We start from the raw sequence: 16064 nt of genomic DNA on the forward strand, positions 1-16064 counted from the left end.
CAAAAAACACACACCGAGAGAGCAGGTGAGATTAACAGCGTGGCTTCCTAAAAGGCAAATCACATTTTCCACAGCAACAATGAAGGAACTCTTTTGAATTCTTTTAATTTACTGTTGAAAATAAGATTTGGTGTTCCTTGCCAATAGCACTGAAATTTAAGACCCAAAGCGGGCATTTCAGCCAGTGAATCTTCAACAGCTAGGCCAGCTCCCCCACACAAAAGCAGGAGCAAGGACTAATCTTTTCTACCAACCACACAGGAGACTTTCATTCGCAAGTGCCAAGTAGGAACTGTTGACCCAAAGAAAACAGGCATTTTAGGTATTTGGGGGTCACATGACACGATCTGCCATCCCTTCAATTCCCATCTCCCCTCAGGCTAAAGCATCAGAACAAGTTACAATGAGTCCTTTTAAGTACAGGATTAGCATATGCAAGGGGGCAATTTGTTCAGTGATGTGTTACTGCCTTGAACAATACTGAAGGAGCTGTGCAAAAATCTCCTTCACAAAGCCCAGATAACCCCAATTTCTGCAAGATGTAGGAGAACTAACAAGAGGATGTCCAGGGCCAACAGACAATTATGTAACCTTTCTCTGCCACAATTTAAAATGGAAGGGGCTGGGGAAAACCTTTAAGTTAGACCACCCCTAATGCAATGGCATGTACCAGAAACAAATTTTTAAAAGCCGGGCTGGGGGATGGGGTGGGGGGGGGGGGGTCTTCGCTCCTAACCAGTCCAAGATGATAGCCAGGTGGCTGGCTCTCAAAGCCTCCTCGTGAAAACTGTGGACTTCATCATGGGAGCATTCCCAGCTCAACCACACATAGGAGGAAATCAAAACTGGGGACCAGGAGGCAATCTGAAGCCTCTTTGCCCACTGCAGGGGCTGACACCGAAGTGAGCTGAGCTTTGATTCATGACCATTCAAGCTATACAAATGCAGGAGGCTTTCATAAAAGCAGAGGGAGGGACCCATGCAATTCAATACAGAGTAGCTCCGAGTACTGTCTTTAGCACAGTGTGTGGGGCTGAAAGGTGAGCTGGCTGGATCCCTAAACTAATTACCTTAGTAAATGTCTGCTAAAAACCAACCCTTCCGACCCAGACTCACCGCCCCCCCCCCCCCGCCGCCGCCACCCCCAATAGGACACAGAAGACTTAAGAAAACTCCTGAAAGTGTTAATGCGTATTCCTAAAAGCTGAGCCATGGAGGGTTGGAGCAGCTTGTGCTCAGGTGTAAACAGCGTCCAATAAATGCACCTGCCTGTGTTTTCGATGTTATCAGCTCTGAAGTCTCCTTGTCCAGACACTGACCAGGTAGATGCATTAAGGGCAGTGCCACAGCGCACTCAACTTTACAGCTGCCCCAGTGCCCTGAAGAATGCAGCATAGGCTTGGTGTCCACATGCAATTTTAAAGTTAAGTCTCTCCATAGCCTTCCTGCTATAACCAGCACTGGACATCCAAACCGCTCAGCCATTCATAGACAGTTTTTTAAGGATCCTATTATTTTTTTTAATGATGTCAAGTGGTATTGTAAATATAAAAGTAAACTACACTTCTGTTAGCAACAATGCAATTTGTCAGAAACAGTGACATTTCTATAGCCGGACCCATAAGCCTGTCAAGCTTTGACACCTCTGCTTCTACACGTTAGAAGTTACTACTGTAATTCCCGCATGAAGGGCTTCAATGAGGTCTATAATCTGAATAGGTTTTGAAAAGCTCTGGAAGTTCCTCTAAATTTGGACACAGCTAGTAATTAGCACCCCTACTTATGTGAAAATTGGCTCCATTCAAAATGGCAGACTCAGACAAGTTACGAAACACAATGTCTCATGGTACCTTTGATGCCATAAAATGGATTCAAAACAAGGCCCCAAAGACTGTGGGTGGAAAGGCCTGGGAGAGCCACAGTCAGGAGCCAGGGGGTAGCTTGTTCATGCCACAGCCCCACCAAAAACAGACCACTTCCTTTTACCCTTGTTCCCATGAACCCAGTCTCCTTTGTGTAACTGTCCCCAACATCTTCCAGCTCTGACACTGCTTTCATCGTTTTTCCTGATTTAAGCAAACAGTTCCAGCCTAATGAACTTCACTGTCGGCAACAACAGCTGTTTTGGTTAAACTACTGCCTAGGTGACCCTAATCTTCATGGTCCCCTTGTGTACTCCCCAGAAACCCAAAAGTGACTTCACAGGTATTAGTGGCTGTCTTGTGATACCATAAGCTCCCCCTACCCCCCAGAGCTCTGTGCTTTCCTCACACACCAGCTTCTGTTCCTCACAGCTCAAGGGTGAGTAATAGTCATTAGGAGCCATTTTATACACACTGTAAGAATAAAAAGATTATTCCTGGGTAGTGACTGAGTATCATTTGGATTTTTCAAAATTTAGAGTTCTATCTTGATTTGTTAGATCTGGACTTGGATAAGATAGCATCACATTCAACATTAACATTTAACATTTAATCAACATTGAAAAAGGCAAAAGAATGAAACTTAAGGCTGCTTCACTCTTTTTTTAGACTTGTACATTGGAAATACAGATGGTAATTAGATCAAACCTTTGAAGAGGCCAAAGCAACCTTAAACAGACTTACTATTCATCCTCTTCATCCCCCTCCTTTTATCTGGAGGCTGACCAGAGAGGGGAGGCAATTTATCTAAAGTCACAAAGCTCTTCCTATTAAGTCAGTGTCTCCACTCCCAGAGGAGAGATTCTTATATGTAACTTATGTACATTGAATACTTTCCCCCACATACTTATCACTTAAAAGTCACACTGGCTCTGTTAACCATTAACATTTAACCATTTAACATTTTTTTTTTAACGTTTATTTATTTTTGAGAGACAGAGAGAGATAGGGTGCAAGCAAAGGAGGATCAGAGAGAGAGGAGGAGACAGAATCTGAGGCAGGCTCCAGGCTCTGAGCTGTCAGCACAGAGCCCAAAGTGGGGCTCAAACCCATGAACCTTCAGATCATGACCGGAGCCAAAGTTGTTGCTTAACTGACTGAGCCACCCAGGCGCCCCTACCCATTTAACATTCTAATATGACAGAACAATACCGAATGCAAGCTGCATGCTTTCTCTGACAAACCCCCCCCCCACTCAGATTCCTTAACAGTCTCTGTCTCTGTCTCTCTCTCTCTCACACACACACACAAACACACACTTGGTTTTATGCCACCATACAAAAACTGTGAACATATTTTAAAAAATTACATTCTATATTAAAATGACCCCAAGACAGTCCCAAATTCCTGCCTTTCCACTCCCGAATCCTGCCATTTGCAACCCAAGATGCAAACTAAAACAGGCGTCAGCAGAGGGCAACTCAAAGTAGTCCAGGGACCCACAGCATCACTTCACGTGATGTCAACCACGGCCACTAGCCGCTGTGCAGACTTAGTTGCCACCAGACTTCTCCCAGCGTTCATATTTTGAAAGGCTTTAATCTATTAAACAGCATTCATCAAGTAAAGTTCATTTTCAAACATTTAATCTGCCAAATAAATATTTAATTGCGAATCAGAGTTTTTTTAATCCGCATGAGAACTAGGGTTATCACACGGACTGATATACTCTAATTCTAGCCAAGAAACTCAATGTTTTATTTCACCTTGCAGCTGGTAAAATTTAAATATCTGCCAGAAATTTTCAAAAACGATAATTACTGGGCACATTTCTATTACAAATGTCCTGAGGTCTGGGATTTTTGAGACTGCATGTAAGTTTCCCTTTGTTTTTAAAATTCTGTTTTAACTAAACAAAATCATCTTATTTACTCTGTATCTTCCACAAGAGCTCGAAATTGGGAGATTTACACAGCCACAGGGGAGATTACAAATCTGAGCAAATCAAGGTCGAGAAACACATTATGACTTCAAAACAAAGTGAAATTCTAAAACCATGGGGTGCCTGGGTGGCTCAGCTAGTTATGTGCCGGACTTTTTGTTTGTTTGTTTATTTTGAGAGAGAGAGAGAGAGAGCTAGCATGTGGGGGGAGGGGCAGAGAGAGAGAGAGAGAGAGAGAATGAGAATCCCAAGCAGACTCCAAGCTGTCAGCCCGGAGCCCGATGCAATGCAGGACTCAAACTCACAAACTGTGAGATCTGACCTGAGCTGGACACTTAACCAACTGACACACCCAGGCACCCTGGTTAAGTGTCTGACTCTTGATTTCAGCTCAGGTAGAGATCTCAAGGTTTGTGAGATCAAGCCCTGCATCGGGCTCCCATGTGAGCGCGGAGCCTGCTCAGGATTCTCCCTCTTTCTGCCCCTCTCCCCAGTCTCTCTCTCAAAATGGATAAATAAACTTTAAAAAACCATTAAAAATAAAAAAAAAAATCTAAAACCGCGATGATTTTCTGTACATGTGGCACACACTTATGAGAAGAGAGCCAAGGAAAACAGTAAAGGGAGAGGTACATCTGACAGGTCTCTAAGAGAAAAAAAAAGATCCCCCTCCAATGCTGACCACCAGTCAGAAGAAAGAGGGTCCACAAGACCTGTCAGCCCCATGGCATACGGTTCTCTCCATCTGTAGGTAGAAAACTATACATGAAATAAATAGATGAGGTGCAAGGACAAAGAAAACATGTGCCCCAAGGGAACTCTCCCTCTTAAAAAATCTGGAGAACATAAAATCTCAGTGTGCACCTTCCCTGACAACAGGCGAGTTGTTCACTACAATTAATATACACTCCCTGAGGGTCGTTTCTCCTCCCATTCAGTGATGTGATGGTTAAGAACAGTTACAAGAGTAAAAGAGCTACTCAGAGAAGAAAAGAAAAAAAGTGGCAGATCTATTACAAGTGGTATACACTACCTTGAGCTGCTGGATCCTGATCCTGTTATCCCAACTGGGTGAAACATGTTTTCTAAAAACACATACCAGGACTATTCCCTGCTGTAGTTCTCTGGGTGCAAGTTGGCACCTAGAGAGTTGGCAGAGTGTTTGAACCTTGTGGGTAGAAGTGGACAATGTATTATTCTCGTAAATCAAAAATAAACATCCACATGCAATTATTAAACCATACCTTCATTCAAGAACTTTCGATGTTAAGCATTAAGAGCCTGCTGACCTGGAGACTGTTCATTCAGTTGAATCAAACAAGTACATCAAGATTTGGACTTTGTATGACCTTTATTCTCACCACCCTGGACAATGACGTTTCTATTTCGTGCTCTAAATATCTACTCAAAAATGAGACAGAGAGACCCAGATCCTTCAATACAGATGAAAACCAGTCTTTATACCCTTTGTTCCAAAACTTGCACTTTTCTTTAGCAATTTAACAGTAATGGCTGTTCATGTCGGTGGAGATATTCTGGAAGGTAAACTCCAGAAAATATGAAAGAAAGCGAGTTTAATGGAATGTTACACTGTCAGTGTTACCAGAACACTTGTTACAGAGCCTTCATGTATCCTTCATCGATTCTGAGACCTCAAAGCAACTCTTCTGCCAACCGTGTCTAAACCTTGAAGCCACCAGCAGCAAATCTGAAAGGAAAACTCACTCGTGGAGAAAGCAAAAGCTAGACAGCTTTCCCTAATGTGAAAATAATGCACATTATTCAAATGGATTTCTTGAGCTGCCATGCTGATTCCCCTTGGGAACTTTCTCCTCCCCGCAGGAAAAGTGTTTGTGTCAGAGGTACAGATTGGAAACTCATGACACCTCATTTATCCTCAGTTACACTAAGGCAGTGGGAACCTAATTTGCTAGCACACTCTACACTGACAATTAACTTCTCGGTGAACATTAAAACAATTAGGTAGTGACGCACCCCCATCACATCTGTGTGCCTTCTCCAGCTACACCTGGTGCCAATTAAGCCATCACCCTGCCGCTGTACTTTTTGCGGCAGTCCAACGGGTCATTCACAGATTGTGCCTGACATTTCAACAAATGCATTTTTAACCCCTCAAACTAACAGGATCCCCGCTTGTCAACGGCGAGAAGTGTAAGAGAGTGAAGATGTGTGGAAATGTGTCCACTTGGCACCCTCATCACGCCCTAGGAGCGCTGGAGGGTCTGAAGGGTATGCGTCCATTTTTCATAGGGTTTGAATGCAAAATGCGGGAAAGAAGCCACGTGTTCTCGCACCTCGATCTAGGAACTCAGCGCTGTCGGAGGCAGATGAGCGCTTCAGTCAGGAGAACTCTCAGAAAGGAAGGTGGCCAGGTAGAAGACCTACAGACCCAGTAAATGCGTGGTCTGGAGGAGGCACTAGATAGTCACCCTTGGCCTCTCTTGCTAAGTCCCTGGGTTGCCCTTCCACTACCGCGTTCTCCAGGTAAAGCAAAATAAAACACACCACGCGTACACAACAAATACGATTATTTCAAAGTAACTTTTAAATGCCCTCATGACAACTTCATTCCCCCTGATCAGGACCCTGGTGACGGCAAAAATCAAATCTATATTTCAAATCATTTTTAAAAACACTTTTTGTACAGCCACTTAGCTCTGCTTCACTGTTAATGTCCCCCTTCCTTCTCCAGTCTCAGACGAGGTACTTTCTAATACAAGAAATTAGAAAGCACTGGGTCAGGACTTGCCTGTGAGTTACTTGAATATCTGATGGCACTCACATCCACCTCTTCTCATCTGAAAGATGGACACACAGTTTGTTGCTTACTACGTTTCAGAAGGAATGGTAAAAATGATCATGGGGCCAAAAGGAAAATAAAATTTTCAAAAACCTACTCGAAATGATGGGCATTAAGTTTCCTACTTGCAGAGCACAAACTGAAGTCTGAAAACAGCTTTGGAGGGAGGAAATATTCTCCATCTGCTTTTTGGTTTTTTAGAGTAAAGATGCCTGATGGGCCGATCTTCACTGTAAGCACAGTGAGATAAAACCTGAACATTTCTCTAGTTACACACAGGCTCTGGTACCCACTCAGTGAGTTACGGCATCTATGGTAGACAGACCCCTCCGCCCGGTACAGGGATGGACCACTCCCCACCACCTAGAAACTGCTGGAGCCTTCCATTCTTCAGGGTTCACCCTTCCCACAGCAGTGATGCAGTTAGCAGTTTTCCCAGAGGATTTTTTAAGCACATAGTTTTCAATTTTGCCAAAAAGGAAATCTGCTGAGACAACTGCTTAAGAAAACTTAAGTGTTTTCCACAGTGCCTAAATATTGAAATTTTAGGTGACTCATCTCAGTTTTATCCTTAATTTCCAGGCAATCCCTTGAAATATGCCAGGACACAAATTCATAAACGTTTAGGTGGAAATACCTCCTCCTTTCATGAACTGAATAGCATGAAATTAATCAAGTTCATAATAGACTCAGGTCAGTCTTATCTCAACACTGAGAAACATCAGTAACGGCCCGCATCTTCACAACTGCCTTACATTTTTTAAAGTTTATTTATTTAGGGGCGCCTGGGTGGCTCAGTTGGTCAGATGTCCCACTTCAGCTCAGGTCATGATCTCATGGTTGGTGAGTTCGAGCCCCGTGTCGGGCTCTGTGCTGACAGCTCAGAGCCTAGAGCCTGCTTCACATTCTGTGTCTCCTTCTCTCTACACCTCCCCAGCTTGCACTCTCTCTTTCTCAAAAAAGAAATAAACATTAGAAAAAAAAAATTAAATAAAGTTTATTTATTTGAGAGAGAGTCAGCCCACATGTGTGGGGGAGGGGCAGAGGCAGGGGCTGGGGGAGGGGAGGAGAGGGAGGAGGGGGGAGAGAGAATCTCAAGCAGGCTCCACCCTGTCAGCACAAAGCCCAATGCAGAGCTTGATCTCTCCTGAGATCATGACCCTGACCCAAAGAAATCAAGAGTTAGCTGCTTAACCGACTGAGCCACCCAGGAGCCCCTTGCCTCACACATTTTTTTTTTTTTTCAACGTTTATTTATTTTTGGGACAGAGAGAGACAGAGCATGAACGGGGGAGGGGCAGAGAGAGAGGGAGACACAGAATCGGAAACAGGCTCCAGGCTCTGAGCCATCAGCCCAGAGCCTGACGCGGGGCTCGAACTCACGGACCGCGAGATCGTGACCTGGCTGAAGTCGGACGCTTAACCGACTGCGCCACCCAGGCGCCCCTCACACATTTTAAAAAAGGAAAAGAAACCAACAGTCACTACATTGAGCATGACTAATAATGCATTTATTGCTGTCCTGCTACTCTGCAGGTAGGGAGGACAGGGAGAACATTCCTAAAAGCTATGCTATGTCTGATGACTTTGCATTTGTGGTCCCTAAAACCCCTCACCCTGTGAGGCAGACTCCATCACCAATTCACAGATGAGACTAGGGGAATGTTCAAAAGGATGAAAAACCTTGCCTGTGCAGTGAGAATTCCACTGAGATCTAGTTAAGTGCAACAGCCACAGAAGAAACACAAAGACACCACCTCATAGGAGATAAAGTGATGGCTGTCATCGTTTTTAAATAAGTTCTAAAGATGAACTTGGTAATTCTAGAAGTCAGTTATGGGAGAGTGACAAAACAGTCCCTTGGGCAAGACATAATCTCAATCTCTGCCTCCATTAATTAACTACACGATTAGAGGCACCTAGCCTCCTTGAGCTTGGTGTCTTACCGGTAAGATGATGGTGTTGCACCGTTATGACCTCTGAACAGATCCACAATGATTACACTTTTCTGGACCAGGAACCCCTTTTGAGAATTTGATGAAAGTAGAGCATGAACCCAGAACAATGTGGACACAACTGGAGAGGGATTCAAGAACTTTCTGAAGCCCATCTGTGTGCCCCACCTAAGTACACAGACTCTGCTTCTGCTCTGGAGTCTCTCCCAGACACCTATCACCATCGTCTTCTCCCTTCCCCAAATGTTCCAAATAGTGATCACATGTGTGAGGTATCCCAGTGTTTTTCATTCAACAAATATTTGACTGTGACATTAAAAGGCATCACTGCAAAATGGCAGCAGGTACAGGTGACGCATGAACAGTGTGGGGATTTGGGGCGCCCCCATCTCAGTAAAAAACCCATGCCTAACTTTTGACTCCCCCAGAACTTAATAGTCTAATAGTCTAATGCTGACTAGAAGTCTTACTGATCACAGTTGATTACACATACGTTGTATATGTGTTATATACTGTATTCTTAAAGGTAAGCCAAAGAGAATGTTAATAATGAGGAAGAAGGGGCGCCTGGGTGGCACAGTCGGTTAAGCGTCCGACTTCAGCCAGGTCACGATCTCGCGGTCCGTGAGTTCGAGCCCCGCGTCAGGCTCTGGGCTGATGGCTCAGAGCCTGGAGCCTGTTTCCGATTCTGTGTCTCCCTCTCTCTCTGCCCCTCCCCCATTCATGCTCTGTCTCTCTCTGTCCCAAAAATAAATAAACATTGAAAAAAAAAAATAATGAGGAAGAAGAAAATATAAAGTACTATATTGTGTTTATCAACAAAAATCCAGTGTTCAAACCCATGTTGTTAACTGTACATGCAGTGCCTTACACAGCGCCTGGCACATAGTAAGTGCTCAATGAATGTTTGTTAAAAAAAATAAACACATGTTCTATCATACTTTTTCAAAAGCCATACAACGTTTTGTCAATTCTCTGATTCCAGAGCTTTCAAGCAGACTTATTAAATACTTCCTTCATCCAAAATTGAACACAAATCACCTTTAAATTAATTGAAATATCTCAAGTTTTTATTACTACATAAGAAATAAAGTCCTTTTTGTTAGGTCATATTTCTTTGCTCAACTGTAGCATTCGGAGAAGCAGCCTTATGTCAAAAAAAAAAAAAAAAAGCAAACAAGTTTTGCAAATTAATAAAAACAGTAGTCAAATCTTAATTTAAAATCAATAGCCAAATAGCAAACCCTCTTAAAAGTTACCACCTTTATCATTCATCCCTGTCAAAAAGAAGAAACTTAAAAAATAGTGTCCATATTTTCACTGTCCTTAGTACCTTCATTTCCTAGGTTTTACATTCAAACAGGCCACAGTAGGGCTCATTTGTTTTCCTACCAACAAAACTTTAAACTAGGGAATGAAATAATTTTGTCACTAACAATAAACAAACAAACTATCTACAAACCAGTTTTAGACTCACAGATGAAAATCCATACATACTCACATCCCCTCTGGATCTATAAAAGTCCCTGACTTCTGCACTTGACACATATAATTATCGTATTTGTTCAATACAGAAAGAACAGCAGGAAAAAAATAAGACTATATACCAGCCTGGGATGTTTCAGAACTCCTTAGCCTTATTTATGACAGAGGTTCACAGGTTGGTCCAAGGGCCCCTTGAGGTTCCCAGAGACTGTTACAAATCTCTATGGGGGCAGATTTTCTTCCTTATACTTCAGCCAAAACAATGTCTTGCAAAAGATTGGATGCAGATGTGGACGAGAATATATCTATCCTCTTTTTAGTCAAGCGCTGAAGATATCTGCAATCGTGCAAAACAAAGCCATTCTTCCCACTATAATTTTTTGTTTCGGAAAATAGTTTTCACTAATCATGTTATTTACGGTAACCCAAATTAAGTAGCTCTTTACCTGTTAAAGTGATTTTTAACTTTTTTTTTTTTAATTTCCAGAAAATTTTCAAAATATATGATCCACATAAACAAAAATTCTCTGGGGTCATCAATAATTTTAATTTAAGATGTAAAGATCCTGAGACCATAAGGTTTGGAAACCAGTGCCCTGTAGCAACTGCCCTTAACCCTTCACTGGTTGGGGGAAAAAAACAAAAAATAAAAAACAAACCACAGCCACCATATGGTGATCAACTGACTTTTTCTGCCAAGTAAAATACTTCATAATTCAAACCACTTTATTAAATAAGTAAGTACTACAATATTTTAGGCAACTAATAGTACACATCATCTCATTATCCATTGCTTTTCATATTCAATTTTACACAAAGTTTAAAGAGCTACTTCATTTTATACAACTGCAGCGAAATCCCACTTTTGTGGACAGTGAACAATTTCATTCCTCTCTACAGATTGAATTAAATGTTTAGGTTACAAATTAGTGTCGTTTTCTCATTTTATATCATCATCACCAAGAGATGCTTGTAGGAATTAGGCAGGAAACACAGTACCTACACTTATTCTGAAAATACCCATTAAAATTATCATTAAGAAACTTGTGTAAAATTTGTTGTGAAAGAAATATGCAAACAACACATTAACCATTTATTTTGTGTTATCGCATAGATTGGTTTATGCAATGTATCCATCATATTTTGACTTAACAGTCCAGACTGTGAACTCAACATGAGGACCTAGAAACAATCCACAGCTGTCCGAAATTCAAGAACTGTTTTGTATTTGGAGAGTAGAACTCCTTACCCTTCCTCCACCCACCCTCACTTCCCCAATGAATTAAGTTCTTGCTTACATTTATCAGCCAAAAATATAAATAGGAAGTTATTTGATACACTCAAAAATACACACGCAGCGGTATGGAAAACACCAGTCTTGCGACGGCATCTCAGATATACATACCATGGTACCCCTTCGACAATTGTCTAGAACTCCTGCTGAAACTTTCTACAGGCTTAAATCTTGTAGTATTTTTGTCACATTTCCTCAGTTCTTTGAGAAAAGGCTTGTAATATGTGTGCCTACATATCTCTAACTATAGCTGCATTTCCCATGTAGCCTTACATATATAGTAAGTACTCAATAAATATATATTGGTTTTTAGATGAAACAGTCCTGAGAACAGAAAGCTAAATTAGAAATATAGTTCTAAACGTAGCATAAGCTCAATAAATTAAAACCTGCAGCACACTACAGGACAGGAGCTTTCTCAGCATCTCCTGCCATCTCTGTTCTTTGGTCTAGGATTAGGGTTTTTAATCTGAGACTCTACTAAAAGAACATGGTATAAAAAACTATGACAATGACAATCTACAGTGACAATGAACCAGCAACAAACATAAAGGTGGCCTTCATCAAAGTCAGTTTACTTAGGTTTGTACTTTGGGAGTAGGATATTTTATTCCCTAGCTGTAATTTTTCCTCCCCTCTTTCCTTCCCAACGTTTTCCAGAGAAAACTTATAGTACAAGGATTTTAAAACTAGCTACCCCATCCTTTCACCCTTACCCAATGCCGCCAATGCATCCTGATACATAAAGTACACCGAGATCAGTCTCAAAGAGAATTTTAAAAGTGCCACTATTCTACACAGAAGAGGTAAGGGGAACTTTTCAAACTCAAATGACTTACATATCTTCCCCCAAACTCATTAAAAAAAAAAAAAAAAAAAGGATCAGAATGATTTAAAAGTTCAGTATCCCAATTTTGCTACCTTATTTAGATTTAACATGGCCAAAATACTGCCGTGTTTGGAAGGAAAAAGGAAAGGGGGCAAAAAACTGTAGGTCATCCCAGCTGAAAGGGGCCGATTTCTCACTCCATTTGCTCCACAACATTTGAGAGATGCATTTTAGGTACAGATCTCCCCACAGCTAACTGGCAAGTGCAAGTACAGATTGAACGTGCAGTATGTAAAATGGCTAAGGTTTAGGCTGGTGAAAAAATGGAACCGTAGAAGCCCAGAATCTCCATCCACTGAATTTCCTTGTTTTTAAGAACTTACTCAGACACACAGTTCTTCAGTTGAAAATAAATTAAAGTTCAAGTTCACCCTCCAAGGACAATTACGGAAGGAAAACCAGATATGGAAACCTAGCAACTAAGATGCATTTGTAGAGGATAATGAATGGTTTAGGTAGAAATAACACATTACTAACCAATTTCACATATGGATTGTGACCGCTTGCCTGTAAAACTGATTTAAGATAAAAATGAATACTCTTTTAAACTAGAGGCAACCTGGACTCGGAATGCAAGGATAAACATATTTTTAAAGTGGGTTCGGAGCACCTACAGATCAAAGCATATTTCCAAGTGAGTAATCATAGCAGACAGCTTTGCCTCCAAATCACGTCCCTCTCACCTAACGAAAGTTTTCTTTAAAAATAAATAAATAAATAAAAGACAAAAGGCAGGGGGAAATGGGGGATAGTCATATGAAAAAAAAAAAAGAAAAAGAAAAAAACCAGGTCGCTGAGAGAGACAGGGAGAATATACGTGTCTGTGCCTGTTTCACAAAAGGCAGCTTGGGGTGCATTGGAGGAAGGGAAATGTATTATGTGCAGCAGGCGGTTGAGTACTTACTGTGCCCGGTTCTCTGTCTGCTCCCGAGGTTACCAAGAAACGCACAGACATGCCCGTTCAGACACAGAGGCAAGAACAGAAATAAAAAAAAGGGGGGAATAATTAGAACACAAGCCCCAAACAGTTTTAAAAATGGCTTTTATTTATATAAGTCATTGCACATTCCTAATACAGTGATTTCCTGAAAATTACAGTATTTTGTAAACATAAGATTTACAGTTTAACCATACACAAAGCCTATTTTTTTATTTCTTGACAGAATAAATTACTTTTCTTCAAAAAATTAGTCAAGTGCAATTTTGCCCAATATTTTATGCATACTAGAATTAAAGCCTATGAAACTAAGTAGTAACAGATGCAATTATCAAACCTTTCATTTGAACACATTCACTTTCAAATTTAACTTCTTATTTCGCCCCATTTAACAACATTACTTTCTTTGAAAATTACCCAATTAAGCAGTTAACAGTTTTCCATAATATGGTACAGGCCACTGGCATTAACTAGGCAGTTGCCAAGATGTCAAGATGCCTGCAATCTAAAGAGATCGGGAAATCTACAGATGCCCACGTTAAACCCTGAAAACTTCCAGGGAGGACTGTGTTTCAGTGGCCAAGCTTTGCGACAGTTCCTCTTAGCTCATTGTTTGCTCTCTGCATGGGGTGGGGCTCTCTTTAGCGGTGCACAAAACTTTGCAGCACTGTATGAGTGTTAGGACCAAGTCCTAATCTGGCTTGCCCGGCCTCTCACCTCTGTGGTGCTCTGCATCATGGTGCTTCTTGTCATCTTTTATTGCCAAGTGAGACTGCCCACTCAGAGCACTAGACAGTGCCAGGAGGCCAGCACTGCCCCCGAGGGGCGGGATGCCAGGAGGCTGAAGTCCCGAGGGGTGAGGCGTTAGGGGCACTGGGGGTCCATGGCCGTGAGAAAGATGTTGAGCTTGCAACTGCTGCTGCTATTGGTGGCAGTGAGAGAGGAAGGGGGGGGGGAGGAGGAGGAGGGGAGGAGGTGAGACAAGAAGGGGAGGAGGAAGGGAGGAAGGAGGAGAAGGAAAAGATGGCGGGAAGGGGAAGAGGTGAGAGAGGAAGGGGAGGAGGAAGGGAAGGAGAAAGAAGAGATGGGAGGAAGAGGAGGAGCGGAGAGAGGAAGGTGGAGGAGAAGGAAGGGGAGGAGGTGAGAGAAGAAGGGGAGGAGGTGAGAGAAGAAGGGGAGGAGGTGAGAGAATAAGGGGGGAGGAGGAGAAGGAAGTGATGGGGAAGGGGAGAAGGTGAGACAGGAAGTATAAGAGGAGGGGAAAGGAGGGGGAGGAGGGGAAGGAAGGGGAGGAGGTGAGAATGGAAGGGGAGAAGGAAGGGAGGGAGGAGGGGAAGGAAGAGATGTGAGGAAGGGGAGGAGGTGAGAGAGGAAGTATAGGAGGAAGGGATTGGAGGAGAGAAAAGAGGGGGAGGAGAGGGAAGAGAAAGGAGAAGAGGTGATGAGACAGCAAGGGGGAGAAGATGAGGGAAGAGGTGGCAGTGGCACAGCAACATCCAGAGGACAAATACCCACGACATGAGAGAATGGAGGAAACAAAACAGGAGGTTCAGCAAACACATGAAAAGAACAAAGACACAAAAGGGAGAAAAGGAAAAAATGTGATTAGTGTTTTCAGTTCATCAAAAGCTTCCACCTATACAGTTACCTCTCCCCATCTTCCCCAAACAGACTCAGAGCTCTATCTACACTGCCTCCTTCTGGCACGGGTCCTCCTGGCACAGTGTCGATGACCAGCAGTGAGCTGGGCTAGTGGGTAGGCACTCCAATGTTAGATCCATCTCTCCATGCCTCCAGGGACGAAACACAGTGTGCTGCTGAAGGTGAGACTCTCCTGATTTCAGGAAAGTTAAAGTAGGGGAGGCGCAGATGTGCACCCCACAGACCATAACTCTACTCTCGACCAGTCACCAGGGACTAGTGACATGAGGTGACCCTGTTTCGCCAATATTCTTGTGCTAAATTACCACAGCGGTATGAGGAGACATAACCAAAATACTACCTTAAATTAATGGAAGGCTGAAGAAAGAATCAGCATCTTAGGCATATCCCCTCCCCTCCCAAGTACTCCTGGGTCCTTATTTCACAAGCCCTCACACAAGTAGGAGGAAGTACTGACATTCCCATTTCACAGAAGGAACGGAGGCTCAGGGTGTTGACTGAACTGCCAAGGTTGTCCCACCAGGCGGGAGGGGAGTGGGGTCATGTAGCAATGCCCCTCAAGGCTGCCCTCGTCCCACCACACACAGAGGGAGGCACCAAGGGCCACACTGTGATAGCTGGAAGAAACCATAACATGAGACTTTGTTTATTGCTTCCTTTCCCTAAACCCACCCCTGTAGTGTCACAGAGGACAACACTGAGAGGCCTTGACGAGGAACACACTCTCCCCTGTTGTGTGGACTCTACCCACGGTGACCCAAGCCCCCACTCCCAATGCCTTTGCCTCTATCCCTTAACCCATGCCAGAAGTTAGAAATCTGTTCACACTGAAAAGTACCATTACTCTCATATATTATATTTAAGAGCATGTTGTAGTAAATGAAAAAGTATCCAAGAAATGGCCCCTGAGCCATAAATCTGGCCACATTTCAGCTGTCCAACATAAAACTCATTTTTGATGAGACAGTAAAAACGATTAAAGCTCAATTTCTAAGGTGTAATGTTAGAAAATTCTTAAGATTCTGATTTGTGCTCACTTCCCTGGGACTCAATTACTCGTTTATTTATTACCCCCTCGCGTGTACTGAATACATTAAATCTTCACGCCAGATCTTCAGTAATTTCTACCCAGACCACTGGTCCTTAATTGAATCCTAAATATGCTTCCCGCCCTCCAGAGTGAGAGAAAACAGCATCTTAAAGCCCGAAATTGGTGT

At 42.7% G+C, this 16064-nt stretch overlaps 1 protein-coding gene across 10 annotated transcripts in view; it reads right to left on the minus strand.

The window, feature by feature from the left end:
* Positions 1 to 16064, minus strand: part of TLE1 (TLE family member 1, transcriptional corepressor) — a 90993-nt gene that overhangs the window by 32904 nt on the left and 42025 nt on the right. For 7 of the 10 annotated variants that reach the window (XM_045469493.1, XM_045469495.1, XM_045469491.1 and 4 more), the window contains 2 exons: positions 13903 to 14107; positions 13153 to 13169 (listed from right to left, as the gene is read on the minus strand). In XM_045469493.1, coding sequence (XP_045325449.1) covers positions 13153 to 13169; positions 13903 to 14107 — 222 coding nt within the window. The remainder of the gene's footprint in view (positions 1 to 13152; positions 13170 to 13902; positions 14108 to 16064) is intronic. The other 3 variants (XM_045469492.1, XM_045469489.1, XM_045469487.1) reach the window with 1 other exon arrangement.

Source organism: Leopardus geoffroyi, chromosome D4, assembly GCF_018350155.1.
Source record: "Leopardus geoffroyi isolate Oge1 chromosome D4, O.geoffroyi_Oge1_pat1.0, whole genome shotgun sequence".
Classification (NCBI taxonomy): domain Eukaryota; kingdom Metazoa; phylum Chordata; class Mammalia; order Carnivora; family Felidae; genus Leopardus; species Leopardus geoffroyi.